Consider the following 20,391-nt stretch of genomic DNA (forward strand, 5'->3'; position numbering starts at 1 on the left):
TAAAAAGGAACGAGGGGCTTCCCTGGTGGTGCAGTGGTTGAGAGTCCGCCTGCCGATGCAGGGGACACGGGTTCGTGCCCAGGTCCGGGAAGATCCGACATGCCACGGAGCAGCTGGGCCCGTGAGCCATGGCCGCTGAGCCTGCGCATCTGGAGCCTGTGCTCCGCAACAGGAGAGTCCACAACAGTGAGAGGCCCGCGTACCACAAAAAAAAAAAAAAAAAAGAAGGAATGAAACTGGGTCATTTGTAGAGAGGTGATTGGGCCTAGAAACTGTCATACAGAGTGAAGTAAGTCAGAAAGAGAAAAACAAATATCGTATATTTAAGCATATATGTGGCATCCAGAAAAAATGGTATAGATGATCTTATTTGCAAAACAGAAATAGCGACACACACGTAGAGAACAAACATATACCAAGGGGGGAAAGGTGGGGGGGTGGGATGAATTGGGAGATTGGGACTGACATATACACTACTGATACTATGTATAAAATAGATAACTAATGAGAACCTACTGTATAACTCAGGGAACGCTACTCAGTGCTCTGTGGTGACCTAAATGGGAAGGAAATCCAAAAGAGAGGGGATATATGTATACGTATAACTGATTCACTTTGCTGTACAGTACAAATTAATACAACATTGTAAAGCAACTATACTCCAATAAAAATTAATTTTAAAAAAGCATGCACACAAGACACAAAAATAAGCTGCACATCAATACAATAACATGGTTGCCACTTGTGAGTGGAGAATGGACAAGAGGATAAAAGACAATAAGAAAATAAAAAAGCAAGAAAGCTCCTTGCAAAGACTAGAAAATGCCTTGAATTGAGGGAGGCGGGGTGTGAGTAATCTAGCCTTCTGCCCCTGGTGCCCCCAAAGAATGAAAACAAAGAAGGGAGTGAAAGGTAAGACAGGCTGGCAGAGGCTGGAAAAGCTATTTCCAAGCTGGAAGCAACCTGGGTGCAGGAAGTAGATTTCCCAGTGGTGAGGAGCCCTACAGAGGAGGTGGGAGTTGGGTAGGGAGAAGCCTGTGGGAAACCCATGGGTACGGGTGGCCCAGAGGCTTTCAGGGTCTCTGAGTGCAGAAACCTGAGAAAACTCCCTTCTGAGCATCTTGTCCAGTATTATAATCTATGGGGAATTAAGGGTCTATGTCCACCCAGGAGTCCCACTGGGAAAAGGGAGGGCTCTTCTCGGAGGCTCTGTGTTGGAGCAGCAGCGACCTAAGGAAGGTGGTGCTACCAAAGTTGCCCTGAGCAGCTGGCAGCTGAAGCTGGCAGGTCCAGCAGAGTGGCCTGCTCCAGAGCCCCACAGGGGTGTCCAAGTCACAGAGGTGGGGAAATCTGAGGGAGAGCTGCTGAGGAATGGGGCTAAGGCCCCATACTGCTTCGTAACATACTTTCAGCATCCTGTCAACATTTTCTGATACCAAATATCCTTCAGTAACACTGTAATGGTTTTACAGGGTACATGCCCCTCACTTATTATTTAGCTCCAGGTCCCACCCTCCCCTGCTCCACTCTGCCTCTCAGGTAGGGTAAGCCAACGGGAGACACTGCAGAAAACTGGAGGGTGGGAGGGAGAAGCCAGGGTATTTCTAACCACCTCCCACTCCAGCTCTGTGGTTCCAGCTTTCGGAATCTGGCCCAGCCGTTGGGATAGAAGTGGGGTTTTTTTGATGTTGCTAATCTCTGGGTTGCTCCTCTATACTGTGGGACTTCTCAGCTCTCCTATCACCTGCATAACCAAGTCCTTGTGTTAAAATCTGTTCGAAATAACTGGAGTAGATTGTCTTCCTGACCGGACCCTGGTACAAGGTAGGCAGACCCACGGTATGGAGTTCCCCTATTTTGTTATTTTAAGTTATACAGTTGCCAGTACCCTTAAAGCTAAATCTTGGTCTCCAACTATGTGTACTTCCTCTGCACAAATTTCTAGAAAAGTACACAAAACATGGATATTGACTATTTTTGGTGGATATTGCCTATTTCCCTCCTAAATAATTATACCTTGCATTTCCACCAATAGTATATGAGAATGCTCCTATAATCTCACTAATGTGAAGTCAGAAAAATAGGGTCTAATTTAAATTCCTTTTCCTTTATCACCAGCTAGGTTGAGTTTTGTGCGCTGGCTATCTCTAGCATTCTGTTAGCCTTGATCTGCCTCTCCCTTCAGTTATTGTCAAACAGGGCCATGCCAAAGTCAGTGGGCATCACCAGGAACCTGTGAGAAGTTTATTTCCTAGGTTTGTATTCTGCTTATTAGGGAGAGGGTTTGAAAGACCGTAAGGATAGGACAGAGGCAAGTGCTTTTTCGATGTTCATATAAGGGCTTCATGTCCTGAATGTGAATCACATATGCCTACACAGAGACTACCCAGAGTCCCTGAGGGCTCTGCTACATCTCAGCCAAACTGTTTAAACAGTAGACTGCTGGGCCAGCCATGGTTCTTCAGTGGTGCTTGAAATCTAGGGTCTCAAAGACGGCCTAGGGAAAGTCATCTACCTTCCCGTTCCATTGGGACTGTGTTTCTGGAGTGAGAACTATCTGGGGTCAAGGCCAAGAGTTAGCTACATGCCTGTCAAGCACATATAGTCAAAATCAAAACACTCATCAACTACTCAGATGGGCCAGGAAGTACTAATATGCTCAAAAGGTGACTGCACTCTTGAAAAATGCTCATGAATCACACACTGAATATTTTGAAAAATGTTAAAATTTATTAATAGTTAACATCACACAGTTAATTCAACTAGTTCTTTATTGTACATGACAACATCTTCACTAGACTGAAGGCTCAAGGATTTGAGATGATCTGCTATTGAGCACATCCCAGTCAAAGACTGAGAGTCAATGTATTTACATGGGCAAAGCAGCGTCAGCAAGGAACTGTCACCTAACTGTGGGAACACAAACATTCAAACTGCATTTTCCAGCTTTCCTTTTTGGAAACCAACAACACATCTTAAATAGCCACACACACAGCTCTACCTTTTAAAAATGTGCAATTTCATAGATGGTGCCTAATTTTCAAGTTGAAAAGTTAAGGTTCATTTCTATTTCTTGAGCATCCTTTAATGAAACACAAATCTAGACACTGTTCCAGTACAAGTTTGATAAATGTGCAAAAATTGGGTGCTACTGAGTCGTGTCTTTCCATTTTTCTGTTTTGATCCTCGTATCCTACTCAACATTGTTAAAAGGCCATCCCCTCTTTATTATGAAGTATGCAGGTTTAACGTGTGGGGGTGTGATCATTTTAGGGCAGAAGTGGGCTTTCAGATTCAGAATTAACTGCACTCTAAACAGCAGGGTAAGGAAGGTTTTATGTCTCCCCTCACCACGGCCCCAACCCCGCACCAAGCAGTTTGAAATAAACACTTCTCGCCAGAACAGCTCAGCGTAAGGAAGTCTGTGGACAACACCTCTCGTAGAACATTCACAAAACAAACTGAAGGTGAAGTTTGCTAGGAGGGCACAAATCCACCAAAAGCGCTGTCCCTGAAGTTTCATTTGTTTGATTGTTTGTTTTGGTTTGGTTTGCTATCAACAATTAGACAATTTTTTAAACGTTTTTGGTGGCTTCGTTTATCTTGTTAGAGTGGTTTAAAATACTAATAACTGCCCTAAGAATGGAGATTTCTAAGCAGAGTCTATTTGAAATGACTCCTGTTTCCTTTGTTAACATCTCATGTAATATGGCTCCAGGAAAGTCCCTAGATTGAGCAGCCAGTTTCTGTGGTTTCTTCAATCCATAGCCCCAGGCTCCTTCACGCTGTCCCCAGCCACCTTCCAAGTTTCTGGGTCTGCAGGGAAAGGAGCTGGCAAGGAGCTGCTTGGCCATTCGCTCACCCTAAAGAGGCGTTCCTTCTCTTCCTGCAGATGAATGAGGTATTTCTAGTAACCAATCAGTGTCTTCATCTCCCATCCTTTAACTACACTGGTCTACTAATGAGACCCTGTGTATTTACAGACTTAACAAATTAACATATAAATACGTTACATACAACCGATCGTTACGTACAGTGTCAAAATGAAGGAGCGGATGTACTTCAGGAACTAAATACATTTCAAATATAAATTAAAACGAAAATACAGTGTTTCCACTTCTGCAGGAAAAAATGTTCAAACAGAACAAAAAGTCTTCCCTCCCCCAAAGGTCCACTGCTTATGGATGACTTGTGAACCCACAAGGAAACGTGACAACAAGCCCACTCACAGGACTCTTGGCTTTGGTTTGGTTTTGCTTGCTCAGACTCAGGATGCTTTGATTCCAGGAACAGCATCCACTGGAACCCACTAGGCAAACGCTTAAAGATGAGGTTGAGGAGGGGCTGCCACATGGCTATCCATGGGTTTCCCCTCTATTGCCGCCCCTCCTCCCTGCCTATGGGAGAATCAGGCTCAAGTCAGTGGAGACCTCTCAGATCTCTGAGAGGAGAAATAGCATCAACTTCCATGCTGGGGGATGCTCTCCACCTAGAAATGTCATGTTCAGGCTCCAAGGTGAAGCAACCATATTTTTTCATTAGTGTCGCCACCCTGTAGGATTATACAGGGACATGGAATTTGGCCAGGGGGATTACTAAAGGTTAAATTTTTTTTCAAGTTTTAAGAGAACCAATGGTAATTGTTGTGACAAGTGTGAACAAATCCTTACTTCAAATTGTATTTATCTCAGGAGGGCTAAGCCTTGGGTACCAAACTCTACAGTGAGTAGACAGAGACAAAACCCCGTCCCATAATGTCCTCTCTGCCAAGGAAAAGCCAAGGGGTCTGTCTCTGACACAAGGGGATCAACTTATAATTTAAAGCAGGAAAGAAGGGAAACCAGAGGAAGTCCTTCCAATTTCAGGGGCTCTACCGCTGTCCAGCCTCTCGGATGCGACAGGCCACAGCAGTGATGAGAGCCGCCCCCTTCCCGCTGCCGTCCTCCGACTCCAGGAAGGACACATCACAGTTTGGAGCCAAGTCCTTCACCGTCTCATGCATGACTTTGGCAAAGCTGGAAAAGTTGGGAAGAAGACAGAAAAAAATACCTTAGTCATAATTGATTTGTGTCCTCAGAGATGGGACCCTAAGAAGTGATGCTGGAAACCCAGGAATAATTGAGATGGGAAAGAGGATGACAGCTACCATGTACTAAACACTATGTATTGTGTTTCAGAAAACTGAAGCTTGGAGAGACTAGCAACATGCCCAAATTCTATGTCACAGTGGGCAAGTGGGAAGCTAAGATTCAACTCTAGGACAAAAGTCTGAGATTCTGGCAAGCTGTGTTCTTAAAACTAAGCAGTGAAAGAGAAGTTCAGCAGTCGTGGACTCCACAAGCATACCTTGCAGAAGTGGATATATAACCTGTTCATCAACTCTGGAGGGAAGGATGAAGCGCCACGTGTGTGATATTCTATTTTCCAGAGGTATTAACTCACATCAGACTCATATCTAACTCAAAATGTCATTAAAGGCAAAAGGAGCAGACTTAGGAGGGTGTGTTGAAAGTTGACAGAAATCACAGATTCTTCCTGATACGGAACTAGAGAAAGAGACAGTTTGTCATCATCTCCCCACCATAGCAGGGACAAGTTGCTCCTCCCCATCTGCAGAGCTGAGGACAGAGGCTCCTAACACCAAGCCCCAGTGCTGGTGGCTGGACTTCTGGCCCCCTTCCGACCCTCACTTGGGACTGAGGTTCCTATTTTCACAATGACACTGATCATCAAGAGAAACTCGGAACTTCTCAAGGTCCAGTCTTTTCACTAACTGTGTAGACCCTGGGCAAGTTTCTCAGCTCCCTGAAACAATCATGGTGACAGCAGGTGACAATTGAATCGATGAGTCTCTCCATCCTACCTCATGTCCAGGCAAGGGGCACAGCTCTATTCTTTTAACTTTTAGTTGAAGAGCTTCTAGGGGAGAGGGACTGAGGCACTTCCTAATTTTAAAACAATTTATTCAACATATGCAAGTGAGGGAAGAAAGGAGAAGAGAAATAGTGATGAGAGCAGAAAAGGGAGAAGAGATGGAGAAAGACAGGAAAAAGAGTAAAAAGAAAAGGGAATTCAGTACTTCCATACCATAGGTGAGGGTGGAAAACTTCTTCTACAGAGGGCCAGACGATAGGTATTTTGAGCTCTGTAGGTCCTATGGTCTGCTGTTAGAGCCAAAAGCAGCCACAGACAACACATAAACAAGTGGGTGTGGCTGTATTCCAGTAAAACTTTAGTTACAAAAACGCTTGTAGCTATAATCTGCCAACCCCTCCCCTAGACTGTAGAAAAAAATCTTGATCCAGAGTTCCAGCATACATTTACTAGAATGTTGACAGGAGCACTGCTTATAATAGTCAGAACCTAGAAATAACCCAAATATTCATCATTAGAATAAATTATAGTATAGTCATTCAAAGGTATGCTATACAGCCTTGAAAATGAATTAACTATGATTGCAGACTTCAATGTGGATGCATCTCAAAACCATAAATGTGGTGTGAGAAAAGTCAGTCACAAAAGAAAAGATGTCATATGGTAAGTTCAAAATTAAGTAAAACTAAACAATGTAGATGCATAGGTAGATATATGGAGGGGGAAAAGGAAGCCATAGACTTAATCACCCCAGCACTCACTCATGGTAGGGGGGACTGAAGTGTGCAGTTGGGAGGGGCTCACAGGGGGCCTCCTAGCTGGGTGGTAAAACACAGACCTACTTCTAGTTATTAATCTTTAAACTATAATATATATATATATATATATATATATATATATATATATATTATATGCACTCTTTGGAATGTCTGCTAATTTGCCATAAAATAAAGAGAGAGAGAGAGAAAGGAAAACAAGGAAAGAATGGTGAGAAAGAGGGCGAAGGATGGGTAGGAAGAGTGGAGATCAGGCACTCACTGAGGGTGTAGCTTGTAGAGGGTCCCGTCCACGCCCACTGTCACTTTGAGGGTGTCCAGCCCACGGTTCTCTCGTATTTTGTCCACCACGGCGGCCATGCCTGCACCACAGAGCTGGGCTGCCCGCCGCGCCACCGCAGTGCACACCTCCTTGACAATGATACTGTCATCACAGGTGCTCTCGAGCCCTAGGTGGTGCAGGATGGCGCGGACCTGCAGCAGGGCCAGGCAGTCACTGGGCCAGGAGGAGAGAGTGAGTGGTCAGTCACATACCTAGAGGGCCTGGTGGCCTGCCTCTCCGGGGCCTGGCTCCTTCATCAGAAGGGGTTCTGGGGGACCTGGCCTTCCGAGAGCTGGGGGTAAAAGCCACTGCCCCTGAGAGGTGGTTCCGTTCTTAAACTCAGTTCAGGAACTAGTGCTCATCTCACTGACCCTCACAGAGAGAACACGAAGAAACAGCTCCTTATGCCACTTTGCCCAGGCAAGGTAGGGCACTGCTGCTACAAAACTGACACTCAAAACAAAAGGAAATTCACTGTCCATGTATTCCACTTATTTGGAAATATTGACAGTAAAGACAGTGATGACGCTCATATGCGACAGTGTTCAGTTTCAAAGCCCTTTCCTGTCCAATCTCTCATTGTTCACAGGTCAGCAGGACAAGCATCACCCACCAACATTAAATGCCTGTTCTATTCCTACTCCCCCACTCTGGGTTGTCTGAAATCTACTTGTGCACTATTTATGAAACAAAGATAAATAAAATTATAAGAAGAAAATAAACAGACATGCAAACTAGAACAATATTCTATTCACTGGTGCAGATGCCCTAGGGCCCCACTCATGTACGCCAACCAGTTCCTGTTTTCCTATATGCGTGAGAGTAATAATGACACAGCATTAATTTTTAAAAGGCTCTGAAATTCAGTATTCTAATTGGGAGCAGACTTCTCCACCATTAGACTGGAGGAAGAAGGCTTCGCTTTAATGAGCCGCCACAAGGCATGTTTCTGCATTGCCTGACATGCCAACCTCACCCAATCCTGGTTGCCTTATTACTGCAGCCAGCACTTAAGAAGAACCCTTTTGCCAAGCGTAAGTGCTTTAGTGGGTTACCTTCCTCCGTGCATTCCAATGTACATTCTATGAGCAGCTATATTTCTTTCTACCTTTGAAATTGGTCTAAAACCCAACAATACTTCTTTGCACAGGCTCATCCAGCTTACCATGATTTTTCATGAGAATATTATATATTTTCCCTTAAAATGCCAACAGTTCATAACGTACTTTAAAACAACACTATATAGATACAAACATGTGAGCTACTAAACTGACCTTTATGTAAGCCACACCCTGATCTTACTTGAACTGTGCAAATCCCAGCTTGTCTGTCCATGAAAAGGGGAATATACAGTCTATCCTATTCCAGGTCCTAAATTCTCACCTCTCAATCTGAGACAGGAACTTGGTTTCAAAGATTCCCCGTGTCTTGAGCCGCTCCGAGATGCGGCCACGGAAGAGCAGCCCATGCTTGGTGAAATCGATGAGGATGTTACGCACAATTTCGCCCAAGTACATGCCGCTGATCATTTTCTCGAACCTGCAATGCAGGTAATGTTCATGGAGGTTAAGAAGGAAGATGGCGGGATGTGCTGAGACACACCAGCTCCGTCACCCCCATCGCATTAGAAGGTAGAGGGCATACAGGTTCCCCTTCGTGGGGAGGAAATGCTACTTGACTCACTGAGGCAGGATTCCTGGCATCCACACATACTGACTCATAGCCTTCGGTAAAACGTGTCCTGAGGCCCAAGGGGTTCCCTGAGATTGACCCCGTTTTAGGGTATCATTTCCCTTCCAAGGCTTATTCCCAACTCCTCAAGAAGGAACCCACACCCAAACCCCACCACACTTCCAGAAGGGTAAGATGCTGTCTTAATCCCCTGCGTTGCTGAGAATTTAGCATGCCTTCTCTTCAGCCTAGTCACTTATTGCTCAAGTAACTAGTGCCAGCTGGAGACCCCTGTTCCGGCCACTAGGACGAAACATGACTACTCAGTGGCGTGAGGGTCTTCTGGCTCCACCTCGCGCCTTTAAAAACTCAATGTTCTCGGTTTCAACCAAAACCCCATCATCATTCAATCTTGTCTTACTCCAGCCTGTTTCTTTCATTAATGTTGCCTGCCTGGCTCCTAGAGGCATTTTAGCCTGTGACCTCTACTATAAACAAATATTTTGCAAAGTATATTCTGCAGAAGTATGGTCCCTGATTAATCTAGTTAGGAAACACTATGTTCAACCCCTTCCTAATGGGATCCCACCATACCAGGGGCTTTGTGATGCTGGGGCTACCCCCTTGTCCAGTATGACAGTAGAGGGTGCTATATACTGGATGGATGGAGGAGAAAGAAGTTTCCTGCTATTGCTTCCTATTCCTATCTGCCTCACCCCAGCAATGCTTCTTCACCCTGAAGGCAGCAGGTGGTTCAACTGTCTGTTTTTCCCCAAGTTCCAGATCTAGGTTTTAATACTCTCTCCCACCTGTTCTCCTAGTCCTCAGGGTAGGAGCTGATTGCTACCTATACTAACTGCTCCTCAGCATCCCTTCTGTCCTTTCATCCCTCTAAAACCTGTGTGACCAGTTCCCTATGAAATTCTCCTTGCAACATAACTGTTGTGATTTGTTTTCCCAGCTGGACTTCAAGAACCTCACAGTCCAGCAGGGGGAAAAGGACTTAACCCAGAACTTTCCAGATGTATTTGACAAGAAGCCCTTTCCAAAGACATCTCTTCTATTAACATCTCAAGAGAATGGGTGTCCCGGGATTTGCTGTTGTGGAGGACCAGATCACTCGCCACTGTTCAGCTCTGAGATGGACATACCAGGGCCTACATGCAGTCGGGTGCCTACCTCTGTTTGCCAGGGTTGAGGGAAAGTTCATCCACAGCTGCATCAAATTCTGTGCGGAGGTCCTCGAGGCATCCGTTGTCCCCGAAGGCCCCCCACTCCATGTTGACACACATCCTCCCCTCATCCCCTTCCACCAGCTCCACATTCCGCATCTCCTCCATGTAGCAGGCGTTGCTGCCCGTGCCTGCCAATCAAGAGACGTCCGCCAGGGCCTCACTCTGCACTTTCCGCCCTCCCACCCTAGGCTGTGTGTCCCCACGCAGGAAGGACAGCCCGAGTCCTTACCAACAATGAGGCCAACTTCACAGTGAGGGTCTTCATAGCCACAGGTCATCATAGTCCCAACTGTGTCATTCACCACAGCAACCACATCCAGGTCAAACTCCTGAGAGCAAGAGCAGATCCCAATCCACAAATGAACCACAATATTCTCCCTTCAGACCCTTGCAAGGGAGATTTAAATGTATCTAGAACGTGTAAGGCAGGGCTCATTTTCTCTGCTCCAATATCACCTCTTCAGAGACCTTCCCTGGTTATGCTAAGACTGTCCTTCCCCAGCCCACTCACCCTGTCCCCACCCAGCTTCATCCTCCTTCATAGCTCAGGAGCACCTGACATTAGCTCATGCGATTGTTTATATAACAAGAGCTTTCTGTGGGCGTTCCTGAATCCCCAGTTGCCAAGAGCAGGGCTTGACACACAGTGTACACTCACCAACTGCTGAAGGACTAAGTTAACTCTCCCTCTGACCAACACAACTGCACTTAACCCTTCCCCCAGCTCTGAGCACACAGATCACTCGGGCCTCACGGCACGCCTCTCCCACCTCTCGCCGGTGGATGGCTTCCTTCAGCAGCGTGACCACGTCCTCACCCTCGCAGCCAGATGCCTTGAAGCCTTTAGTCCACTTGAGGAGGATGCTCTGAAAATCACACATGGGCAGGGATGTGGATATCAGAGAAGGGCTCCTGGGTCATTTTCTAGTTCACAACCTCACTGGTTATACAGATGTCCTTTAAAAACCAATCATCTCACCCACAAACTATTCTAAACCTGTTTCACCTACTAGGAGTGCCTACTGTGCAACAGGTACTGGGGCTAGGCACAACCCATGTGTTACAACGTTTAATCCTCACAGCACTTTTGTGAAATGTTTATCATTATCATGCCCATTTTACAGGTAACTGTAGCTCTGGAGTAACTTGCCCAAGGCCTAAAGCTTGGAAGAGAGGAGGACTCACCCCCAGGCCCACCAATTCCAATGGATGGGCTCATGAGCACCATACGACTGCTCCTGCCAAGGAACTAAGTTCTATACGCTTGTTTCTTTCACTGGGAAAAGCAGTTTGCCCTGTACATCGTACAGAGGGGCGGGTTTGTGTCTCTAAATTTTCAGACTCTAGTACGAAGTGAACAAGTACCCTTCACTGTGTCAAAGGGCTCTCCAGGAGCAGATACATGGTGGCTTTCAATATGGGGGACTGTTTCATATACTGTTCCCTCGTTCCCTCTTTGCTGCCATAGCCCATCAGGGAACAAACATCAAGGACCCCCAGGCCCCCTTCCTGAGAGGTCAGAACCTACAAGTGGGCTGTGTGCTCACTATCCACCCACTTGTATGGTTTCTCCACGACTTGCTTGGTTGTTTATACCAACCAGCTTGGCATTTCATGGCCCAGGAGTTTGGTCTCACAAGTCCCGCTGTGTTCAGATCCCAGGAAATTCGGAAAAACAAAGTACAATCTCAGCAGTGGCCTGGTTTACACACCCACATCCAAACAACTATGTGCTTATCTCCACCTGATTTTCTTGTCTACAAATTAGCTTGACGTCTCTGATGAAATTTTGTATTCGGCACTTTCAAAATGTACAAAATGTTCAAATTACATTATTGCAGGTGGTCCTTAATAATAAGACATGGAGAGGCCCCAACAGCTGAGGAGAACTGCCCGTGGCCACCAGCTAATCCAGGCAGCTTGAGGCCTCTGGACCTCAGCACCTGCTGGTTTTCCCATCAACAGGGTGATCTCAGCAGAGCAGAATCCAGCTTACAGACAGAACAGCAGACAAAACCCGGCTTCTGCTTCGTTTGTTCTTAGTTTTCACAGTTCTAGACAGAATGCATGTTCCTTACAGAAACTTAGAACATATGGTATAAAGTCCAATACAATGACCTGGAATTTTACAATTCAAGCACTAACAGAAACAGTTAACATGCCTTGGGAGCTACTAGATAAATATATAAACATATATACATGTTGCTATATTTGAAAAGTAAGATAGTGTCTGTTAAAAATATTTCAGTAGGAAAAGTCTGGAAGCATATACACTGGAATGTTATGTTTTTATCTTCCTATTAATCATGTTCTATATATTTCTATGTTATAGAGATTATACTTTTCTTAAAAATATTTTTTTTAGTCTTACCACCAGTGTTCTCCCAAATCATTGAAACTTCTTTAAAAAAGTAGTTGCTGATATGAGGCAGTGAATGACTCATGATTTAACTATTTCCCAACTGTTGGACAACCTGGTTTGTTTCTACTGACTGTTATAATAAGCAATGTTTCATTAAATATCACATAAATATTTATACACGTTTGATAAGTCCTTTTGGTAAACTGATGCAAATGTGAAGGCTTTAAAAATCAATGCATTGACACTGAAAAGAATAATATGTTGAGACAAAGAAGTCGGAAAAGCTAAAAGCAATACTGGACTAGCTAACACTGGACAAACGTTAACAGCTGTTGGGAAATACTGGATTAGGCAGGGTTTTTATTGCGGGACTTCCTAAAACCTTACCTGTGCTAGTGCACGTGGTGAATTTAACTCTCAGAAGGGAGGAGTAGGAGGCATTTACAAAACTCAACTGAGAAGCGTAAGGCCTGCTGTTCCAGGGACCCTGTTGGAAACGCAGGCCTTTTCCTGCCACTGGGCCAAGCCCACTGTACCTATGACTGTTCCCACCTACACGCCTTTCTCCATACTGCCAGGCCTGCCTGCCTTTCTTCCTCAGCAACTCATTCTTCTGACCAAGTATTCCTCATGCCTTCCAGGTATGTGCTCAGATTAACATCATCCTCAGGGCTTCATCATTCCACTGCTGCCCCATTCCAAAGAGCAGCTCTTGCTTTTCTGAGCTTGCTTCCTCAGTCCAGTTTGTTTGTAAGCACCTATAGCAGGAACCATGTCCTTTGTACCCTGGTAACTCCATCCACAGCATATGTCCACCTGTACCAAGCATGTAAGCTTCTAGAACACCGATCGAGACAGAGAGAAACAACTGCTTAAATAAGAGTATTCTGATATCTAACATACCGATCATCTGCCCTGAGTAAGCCTAGGCATTGCCTACTCAGCCCTCCTACACTTCAACACACCCACGTCCAGAATATGTGGGAGCACCAGCTCTTCAACTACCTGCTTCCTTCATCCGAGGCAAGTTGACAGGGAATGAAAAGCAAAGGTGACACTAGAGAAACACCAGGGCAGCCAAGGGAGATGGAGTGAAATGTCCTGAGCCCAAAACAGGAGCCTCAGGAGCAGCTGAACCTAACTGACAGCATGGACTCATGTGTCAGGAAACCGGAGTGAAATCATGGCTTAGCCACTCCCAAGCTATAGGACCTGCAAGATATTTGGCATCTCCCCAGACATTGTCTTCCTTTCTGCAAAACGGGTATACAAACACCTACCTTATATGGCTGCTCTAAGGGTTAAATGAGATTACACACACAGGAAGCCTAGGAGTACCTCGCATAAAATGCTGTAAAAATGTCAGTTGTTGATACTATTAGCATCATCATCATTATCCCAAGGATTGTTACCTGCTTGACCTCTACCAGCTCTGACTTGCTCATTCCCATCAACAAGCCCTTCCCCATGACTGGTCACTCATGCCCTTGTTTTCTTCCTCTCAGCTCAGCATTCTCCCCTGCTCGAAACTCCGGCTGGTTCAGAGTCAGCACAGCCCATAGGAGAGCCCTCCAGGAAGGCACTATTACCTCGTCCAGGCTGTTCTGTTGGCAGGGGAAGGAGAAGGTGAAACCCAGAGGCAGGGACACACCCTTCATGCCCATGTACTCAAGGAAGTCGGCGATGCACTGGACGATGTGGTCAAAAAGCTGCAAGGAGAAATGGGGCTCTGAGACGGGGACCCCTGGCCCGGGCGTGCCGCCCCACCAGGGTCTGGGCACCAGCTCGAGGCCTCCACCCAGGAGAAACACCAGCTCAGGCACGCACCTAAGCAAAGGCCAGCCCAGGGCCCTAGCCCATGTAGCCCTCCCCAGGACCACAGGCGAGCAGAGAAAGCACTGTCCTCCCAGGTGAGAAGTGGGTGTCTCCTGGGGTCCCCTCCCAGAGGTGCCACCTTGCCTCACCTCATCCCCTGTGCCATGCATGACCTCCCGCGGGATAGAGTAGATCTTGTTGTGCATCTCCACTCCACGTCGCTTCCCATTCCGCACGCGCACCAGCAGGACCCGGAAATTGGTACCCCCAAGGTCCAAGGCCAGGAAGTCACCTTTCTCTGGAAAATAAGCCCAGGAAGATGGTGCGTTGGGGCTGGAAAGAGTGACAGTCTAAACGCCTTCCCCCAACGGGGAGCTCTCCCAGGAGGCCCTGGACAACCTCAGGGGGATGGACTGTGAGCTCCACCTAATGAAGAAGAAAATAAGATCCCCGGGACCAGAACCCTGCTGGCTCCTTAGTGGTTCTCAAATGAATTCAAGTTGTGGGGCCCCAGGAGTCACAATGAGCTCCAGAGCTCCAGAGCACAGGAAAGAAATGGTGTTACAGTATACTCCAGAATACAAAGACACGCCACTTGTACTAAATCAAAGGCCACCTTATATAAGGTTCTAGAATACAGAAGGAACAACAGAGTCCAACTCTTTAAAGGAAACTGAAGGGACATTTTTCTAGAATGAGAAAACCCTCCTTTTTAGGATAGTCACAACGCACTACGTGTGTCACACACAGTTTCCATGCAACCCTCAGGCAGCCCTAAGAGGGAGGCATTGCATTCCTCTCTACGGAGGAGAGAGATCTGGCTGTGCTTAGGGCCACATAGCCCGAAGATGGTAGAGCTGGGACCGAGTCCCAGTCTCCAGCTCTGGAACCTGTACCAGATGTACCACACTGGCCTGGTCAATGATCATTTTTCTGAATTGGGAAAAGACCTCCATTTCTTAGATTGCAAGACCTAGAGCAGGGGTCAGCAATCTTTTTCTGTAAAGGGCTGGGCAGTAAACATTTGAGGCCTTATGATCCATAGTCCCTGCTGCAACCATACAACTTGGCCATGGTAGCGCAAAGCAGCCATAAACAGCATGTAGGCAAATGGGCATGGCTGTGTACTAATAAAACTTTATTTACAGAAATAGGCAGTGGGTCATATTTAGCCCATGGACCTCAGTTTGCCAAGCCCTGGCCTTATAAGAGCTAGCCCTGGGACCAAAATTCCTGATTTGAATCCCAGCTCTGCCCTTTTTCTAGCTGTGTGAAGTTGGGCAGGTTTCTTAATTTCTCTGTGCCTAGGTTTTGTGCAAAACGGAATAGCTTATTAACAAACAAAATTAACTGCTAATCTCTGTTAACAGTTAAAAATTAAATGAACTAATATGTGTAGAATGCCTAGAGGAGCATTTGACACATAGTAAGCATTCATTAAGTATTCACTATTATCACCATTCAGTTTTAGCAGAGGAATGCCTTGGTTGAGACCACTGAACACTAGAATTTCCCAGTACTATAGCTGAAGAAACATGGTCAACAGTCTGGCCTGAACACCCAATGCTAAGGCTAAGGGAGTCCTCCCACAGCGACTGAACCCTGTGGTGAGCTGGGTGGCAGCCCTGCCGCATACCTGTGCCATCAGGGGTGGCACACACATAGGTGGGCAGCATCTTGACGGGGGCAGTGGTGTGAGTCTCCTTGCTCAGACCTCGCTCCATTTCTACCTTCATCCTCCTCTTGACCTCCAGCAGCTGCTCACGGCTCAGCTTCAGAGGCTCCAGGGTCTTCTGGCGGGCTCGGTGTTGATCGGCCAGCCGGTAGGCCACTGCCGTCACCATGGCTGCCCCCTTGCCACTGCCGTCCTCAGAGCGGAGGAAGCGGATGTCGCAGTCGGGCACCAGGCGCCGCACGGTCTTGTGAAGACGCTTGGCGAAACTGCAGTCACAGACACGGGGTAAGAGGTGGGTGTCTGCAGTTAGAGTGAATGGTACGCATGGCTGGGGTAGTAGCTCACCGCCTCAGCCCAAATGACACCCCACCTCCTCCCCCTACTCTCTCCCAAGTTAAGGGTCACTGTATAAAAGCTCAGGTGGCCTTCTGGGAAGCCAGTGTCACCTGCACGCACTCACAGAAGACCCCCTTCCCCTAGGCCACAGTTCCTTTGCCCAACTTATCAGCCTCAGGTGATTCTGACACCAACTACTATTCATGCTTCGTCCTTCATTTCATTAGATGCTGCTTATGAAAGACCCAAAAAATAAAACAGTCAAAATGCTCTTCTGGACTTTGGCTTCTCTTTGGCCCATTTCTGCCAACAATCCTAGAGGTGTCTGAACAGCTAAAGGTCATAGGTGTGTCCAGCAAGAAATTCTTGTGTGGTGGCTGCTTGGAGCCATGGTCTCCAGGGCCTGCTCCAAGCGTGGCATATAGGCCACCAGCATCGCTGGGGGCTGTTAGAGATACAGGATCTCAGGCTGAACACAGACCTTCTGAATCAGAATCTGCCTCTTAACAAGATCCCCAAGTAATTCCTGTGCAGTTTAAAGTTTTGGAGCTTTGGACGAGGAGCCCAGGGAATGGAATAGCTGAGACCTTCCACATCTACCTTCACTTAATGAAGGCCCATTGACCTGGCACTCATATTAGGTGAAAATGATGGGGTAGTAAGTGGGCACAGTTGAGAGAAATCCTTCAGGTCCCAACTGAAATTTGAGTATTTCAGCACTTACGACCAAGGGATCAAAACACGGAGGGCAGGTCAGGATCAAATCAATACCCAGGTGAGCCAGAGAAGCTGGAAATAAGAGGGTGCAGAAAAAGAGCCCCTAGAAGCCAGGAGAGCTCTGAGTAAAGCCCTAGTTGGCAGCCTTCAGAAATAGCCTCCACCCACGCCAAGGAAAACACACTCCCAGCTCCCGCTTGCCCCACTGGGAGCTTTTATTCTACAAAGAACCTCAACTCTGTGGTCCATCTCCACCACCCCACAGTGCCACACAGGGTTCCCGTGGAGTCAGGCCTCTCAGAGGCCCCGGATGCTGGCTCACTGGGGATGCTTCTTGTAGACAGAACCGTCCACCCCGATGGTGGAGCGCAGCCGCTCCTCGCCCTTGTTCTCCTTGATGCGCCGCAGGACGGCTGCCAGCGTAGCCGCGCACAGGCTGGCTGAGCGTGTGGACACGATCTGGCAGACCCGGTGAGTGGCCACACAGTCCTGCTGTGTCGGGTCCAGGCCCAGCCGCACCAGGATCTCGCGGGCCTTCCGGATGCCATCCTTCTCCCTGGGAAACAGAAACAGCGTGTGGGCAGGGGTCCACTCACTGTGGCCAGTGGGCGGGGTATGTGGGCCGACAAAGAAAGCCCTCGGCTCCAGCAAACACTATGTCCCAGGGAGGGCAGACACCCGGCTCACTGCTCTGTCTACCTATGGGGGGGCGGGGAGCAGTGAATAAGGAGGAGAGGAACACACACACACACACACAGAGTATTTCAGGTGCCCATTTTTCCCCCAGCGAGAACAACTAATTTTTCTCACGTACATCCTATGGGAGGACACGACCCTAGCCTTGGGGCTTTTATGCACCAAGTTGTGTGTGTGTGAGTTTGCCTTCCTCAGCTTAGTGGGAATGGTGTCCCTCTGACCACAGGAGCCCAGCTGTGGAGCCCATCCTATTTTCTCTCTATAAGGCAGTCGGAGTCTATTGCACTTCACAATGGAGTCAGCACTGCTTTACCTTGCGTCTAAAGATGGCGAGAAAGGGTTGATGCTATGAGATTAGCTCTCTTCTTGGGGGAACTAAGAGCCACACAGATATGAGTACTGTCATCCGCTCCAACTTTAACAAGTAGGTACCATTCCTTCAAGAATTCCACTTAAAACAAAGTCATTTGAACTGTCTCACTGCTCTCTTTCGCACCAAAATCACCTCCTCCCCACCATCTGGTCCCTGAGACAAGCCCTCATCCAGCGACAAGTGGAAGTCTCAAGGACAGGAAACCAGACCCAGCCCTTTGGATGCTGTTAACGGAAAACAAAACTCAGGCCACCCTCACTCCCATGCCTGCCGCTCTGTGAAGATGTAGGTAGGCCTCAGCCCTACCTTTTGGAAATAAAGGGGTCAATCTTGGGGCCATCCAAGGACCTATTTTTCTGTTATGAAGCAGGGTCAGGACAGAGCCCTTTTTGAAAATCACCAACAGGGAATGAAATGTCAGAGCTTCAGGAGAAGGGAAAGGAAGTAGATGCAAGTGAGTCGTTAAAGGACCCACAGGGAGCCTCCAGCATTAAGCTTAGGTCCCCGGGCCAGGCAGGAACATGAGTGCAAAAGCACGAGTCCCTGCATGGGGGCCAGCTGTCCCCAGCACCATGAGTCACTTCGGTAGTCGGCACGCTCAAGACAGACAAGAGTGGAGACTCTCTGGCCGGTGACATCAAGCCACAGGCCTGCCATGTGAGGCCCAGGCCTCACACTGGGGGAGACCCTCCTGCCATCCACATTTGAAGGATCAAGGGCCCGTGCGTCTTCCTCATGCCCCGGCCACCTGTCCACCCTTCTGGGGTCCCAGTGAACAGAGAAGGGCCCGAAGCTTACCCTTCAATATCTGAAACATCTTTGGTCTCAAAGTGGCCCGTGGCGAGGAGTTCAGGGCTAAGCTTGCCCCCAAAAAGCAGCTCCTCCTTGGCCATCTTCACTAGGATAAGCCTCACCAGCTCCCCCATGTACATTCCACTGATCATCTTCTCAAATCTGCCGGGAGGGACACACCAAAAAAATTAAGTCTCTGCTGCCAGTGAACTCGCAACCTCCTTGTGGCAGCAGCACGCACACACGTGGGGCTGATGCAGGACAAAGCGCTAACTTGTGCGGCACTGACTAGGAGTGAGCGGTGTAGAGAAGTGATGGTATTTCCTTCTCTGGCAAGGAAACGCTCTTTTAAAACGAAATCTTATGTAGAACCTCAATGTTGACTTACAAGAGGAAAAAAAAGGTCAGTCCGATTAAATCTGGGGCACAGGGCCAGCAGCTCATCACCTCACACTGTCCCTCCCCTTGCAGGCCATTTGTGGATTCCTGAGAAAACTGTGAAAACAACCTGGGTCGGGGGGGAGGATGATGAGACAAGAGTAGAAGGACAGGTTGGGACAGGTGAGAAGGGGGACCAAGTGCCAGGTGGTCTTGGGAATCTGGGAGTGAGCCATGTTGGAAGTTTCCGAGGAGGAAGGTGACAGGATAGCTGAGAGGGCAGTTGGGTAATTTATTTTTTCAACACTAGGTGACACTGTTTTCTTTACAAGATCGTCTTTCTGGCTTAGCTATGTGACAGGAGAAACCAAGCCCTTACAATTCTTTCTAGCAAAAAAGGCCCTTTCTTGGTATCTTAGAAAGGATCTAGGTCCTAGAGAGAGGAGGCGCGCAGGGCAGGGCCTTGGGGCACTAATCTACGCAGACCTTCAGAGGAGGCCCAGAGCAGGGGTGTGGATGGGATTCCGACGTCACCTGGTGCAAACTAAAGAGAGGAAGCCGGGCCCTCGGGAAGTGACTTGCTCAAGACCCAAAGCCAGGTATGGCAGAACCGGAGCTAAGTGGAGAGCTGGCAAAACTGCCTGAGCAGAAGGTATGTTTAAAATGTTTAAGCACCAGCACAGGCACGCTGCCTGAGAGGTAGCCCAGCTTCAACAGTAAGGAACTCACAGGTCTGCTTCTGAGCCTTCTCCAAAACAGCTGGTTCTGCGACAGATAGGGGAGGGGGCCAGTGGGGCTCTGAAGTGTGAGTGGTAAAAGTTTTTATTTCAGTTTTTAAAAACACTTTGTTTCAGTCAATGTTTGGAAAATATTTATTTAGAAACATATAAAGAGTGAAAAAAAGTTCCTCCTCAAGTCCAGTAATAACTTCAGGGACAGCTGACACGTTGGTACATGTCCTCTCGGCACTTTTTTTTTTCTTTTTGAGCAGTTTTTTCAGTCCATGGATTTCTCACCAGCCATGGCAGACACAGCCAGTCTATGAAATGGACTCATGTTTCAACATGTGAGAGAAGCTTGTGACTTAAAATAAACTGTGCTTTGAGGAAGCAAGGACTCCCCCTGTAAAGAAAAGGACTCTCTTTTATAAAGCTGGTTTATAGGGTTAGATTTTCCCCTCCAAGCAGGGGTTGGTACTAGAAGATTTCCTACAACAGTCACAACACCAGTAAGACCAGAGTGGGCATGGGAATTCCCTGGTGGTCCAGTTGTTAGGACTCCACGCTTTCACTGCCCAGGGCCCTGTTCAGTCCCTGGTTGGGGAACTAAGATCCCGCAAGCCTCGAAAAAAGACCAGAGACGGCCTGAT

General features: G+C 47.5%; 1 protein-coding gene across 2 annotated transcripts in view; it reads right to left on the reverse strand.

Annotated features, from left to right (window-relative positions):
• Positions 1 to 2,708: 2,708 nt before the first annotated feature.
• Positions 2,709 to 20,391, reverse strand: part of HK2 (hexokinase 2) — a 61,850-nt gene continuing 44,167 nt past the window's right edge. Inside the window, exons 8-19 of one of the 2 annotated variants that reach the window (XM_081254642.1) lie at positions 19,752 to 19,787; positions 18,651 to 18,806; positions 17,106 to 17,339; positions 15,692 to 15,996; positions 14,205 to 14,353; positions 13,830 to 13,949; positions 10,649 to 10,744; positions 10,108 to 10,207; positions 9,823 to 10,006; positions 8,356 to 8,511; positions 6,913 to 7,146; positions 2,709 to 5,015 (exon numbers count right to left, since the gene is read on the reverse strand). In XM_081254642.1, coding sequence (XP_081110768.1) covers positions 4,871 to 5,015; positions 6,913 to 7,146; positions 8,356 to 8,511; positions 9,823 to 10,006; positions 10,108 to 10,207; positions 10,649 to 10,744; positions 13,830 to 13,949; positions 14,205 to 14,353; positions 15,692 to 15,996; positions 17,106 to 17,339; positions 18,651 to 18,806; positions 19,752 to 19,787 — 1,915 coding nt within the window. In that variant the 3' untranslated portion in view covers positions 2,709 to 4,870. The remainder of the gene's footprint in view (positions 5,016 to 6,912; positions 7,147 to 8,355; positions 8,512 to 9,822; positions 10,007 to 10,107; positions 10,208 to 10,648; positions 10,745 to 13,829; positions 13,950 to 14,204; positions 14,354 to 15,691; positions 15,997 to 17,105; positions 17,340 to 18,650; positions 18,807 to 19,751; positions 19,788 to 20,391) is intronic. The other variant, XM_081254643.1, reaches the window with a different exon arrangement.

The sequence above is a fragment of the Mesoplodon bidens genome (assembly GCF_964165515.1).
Source record: "Mesoplodon bidens genome assembly, chromosome: 14".
NCBI lineage: Eukaryota > Metazoa > Chordata > Mammalia > Artiodactyla > Ziphiidae > Mesoplodon > Mesoplodon bidens.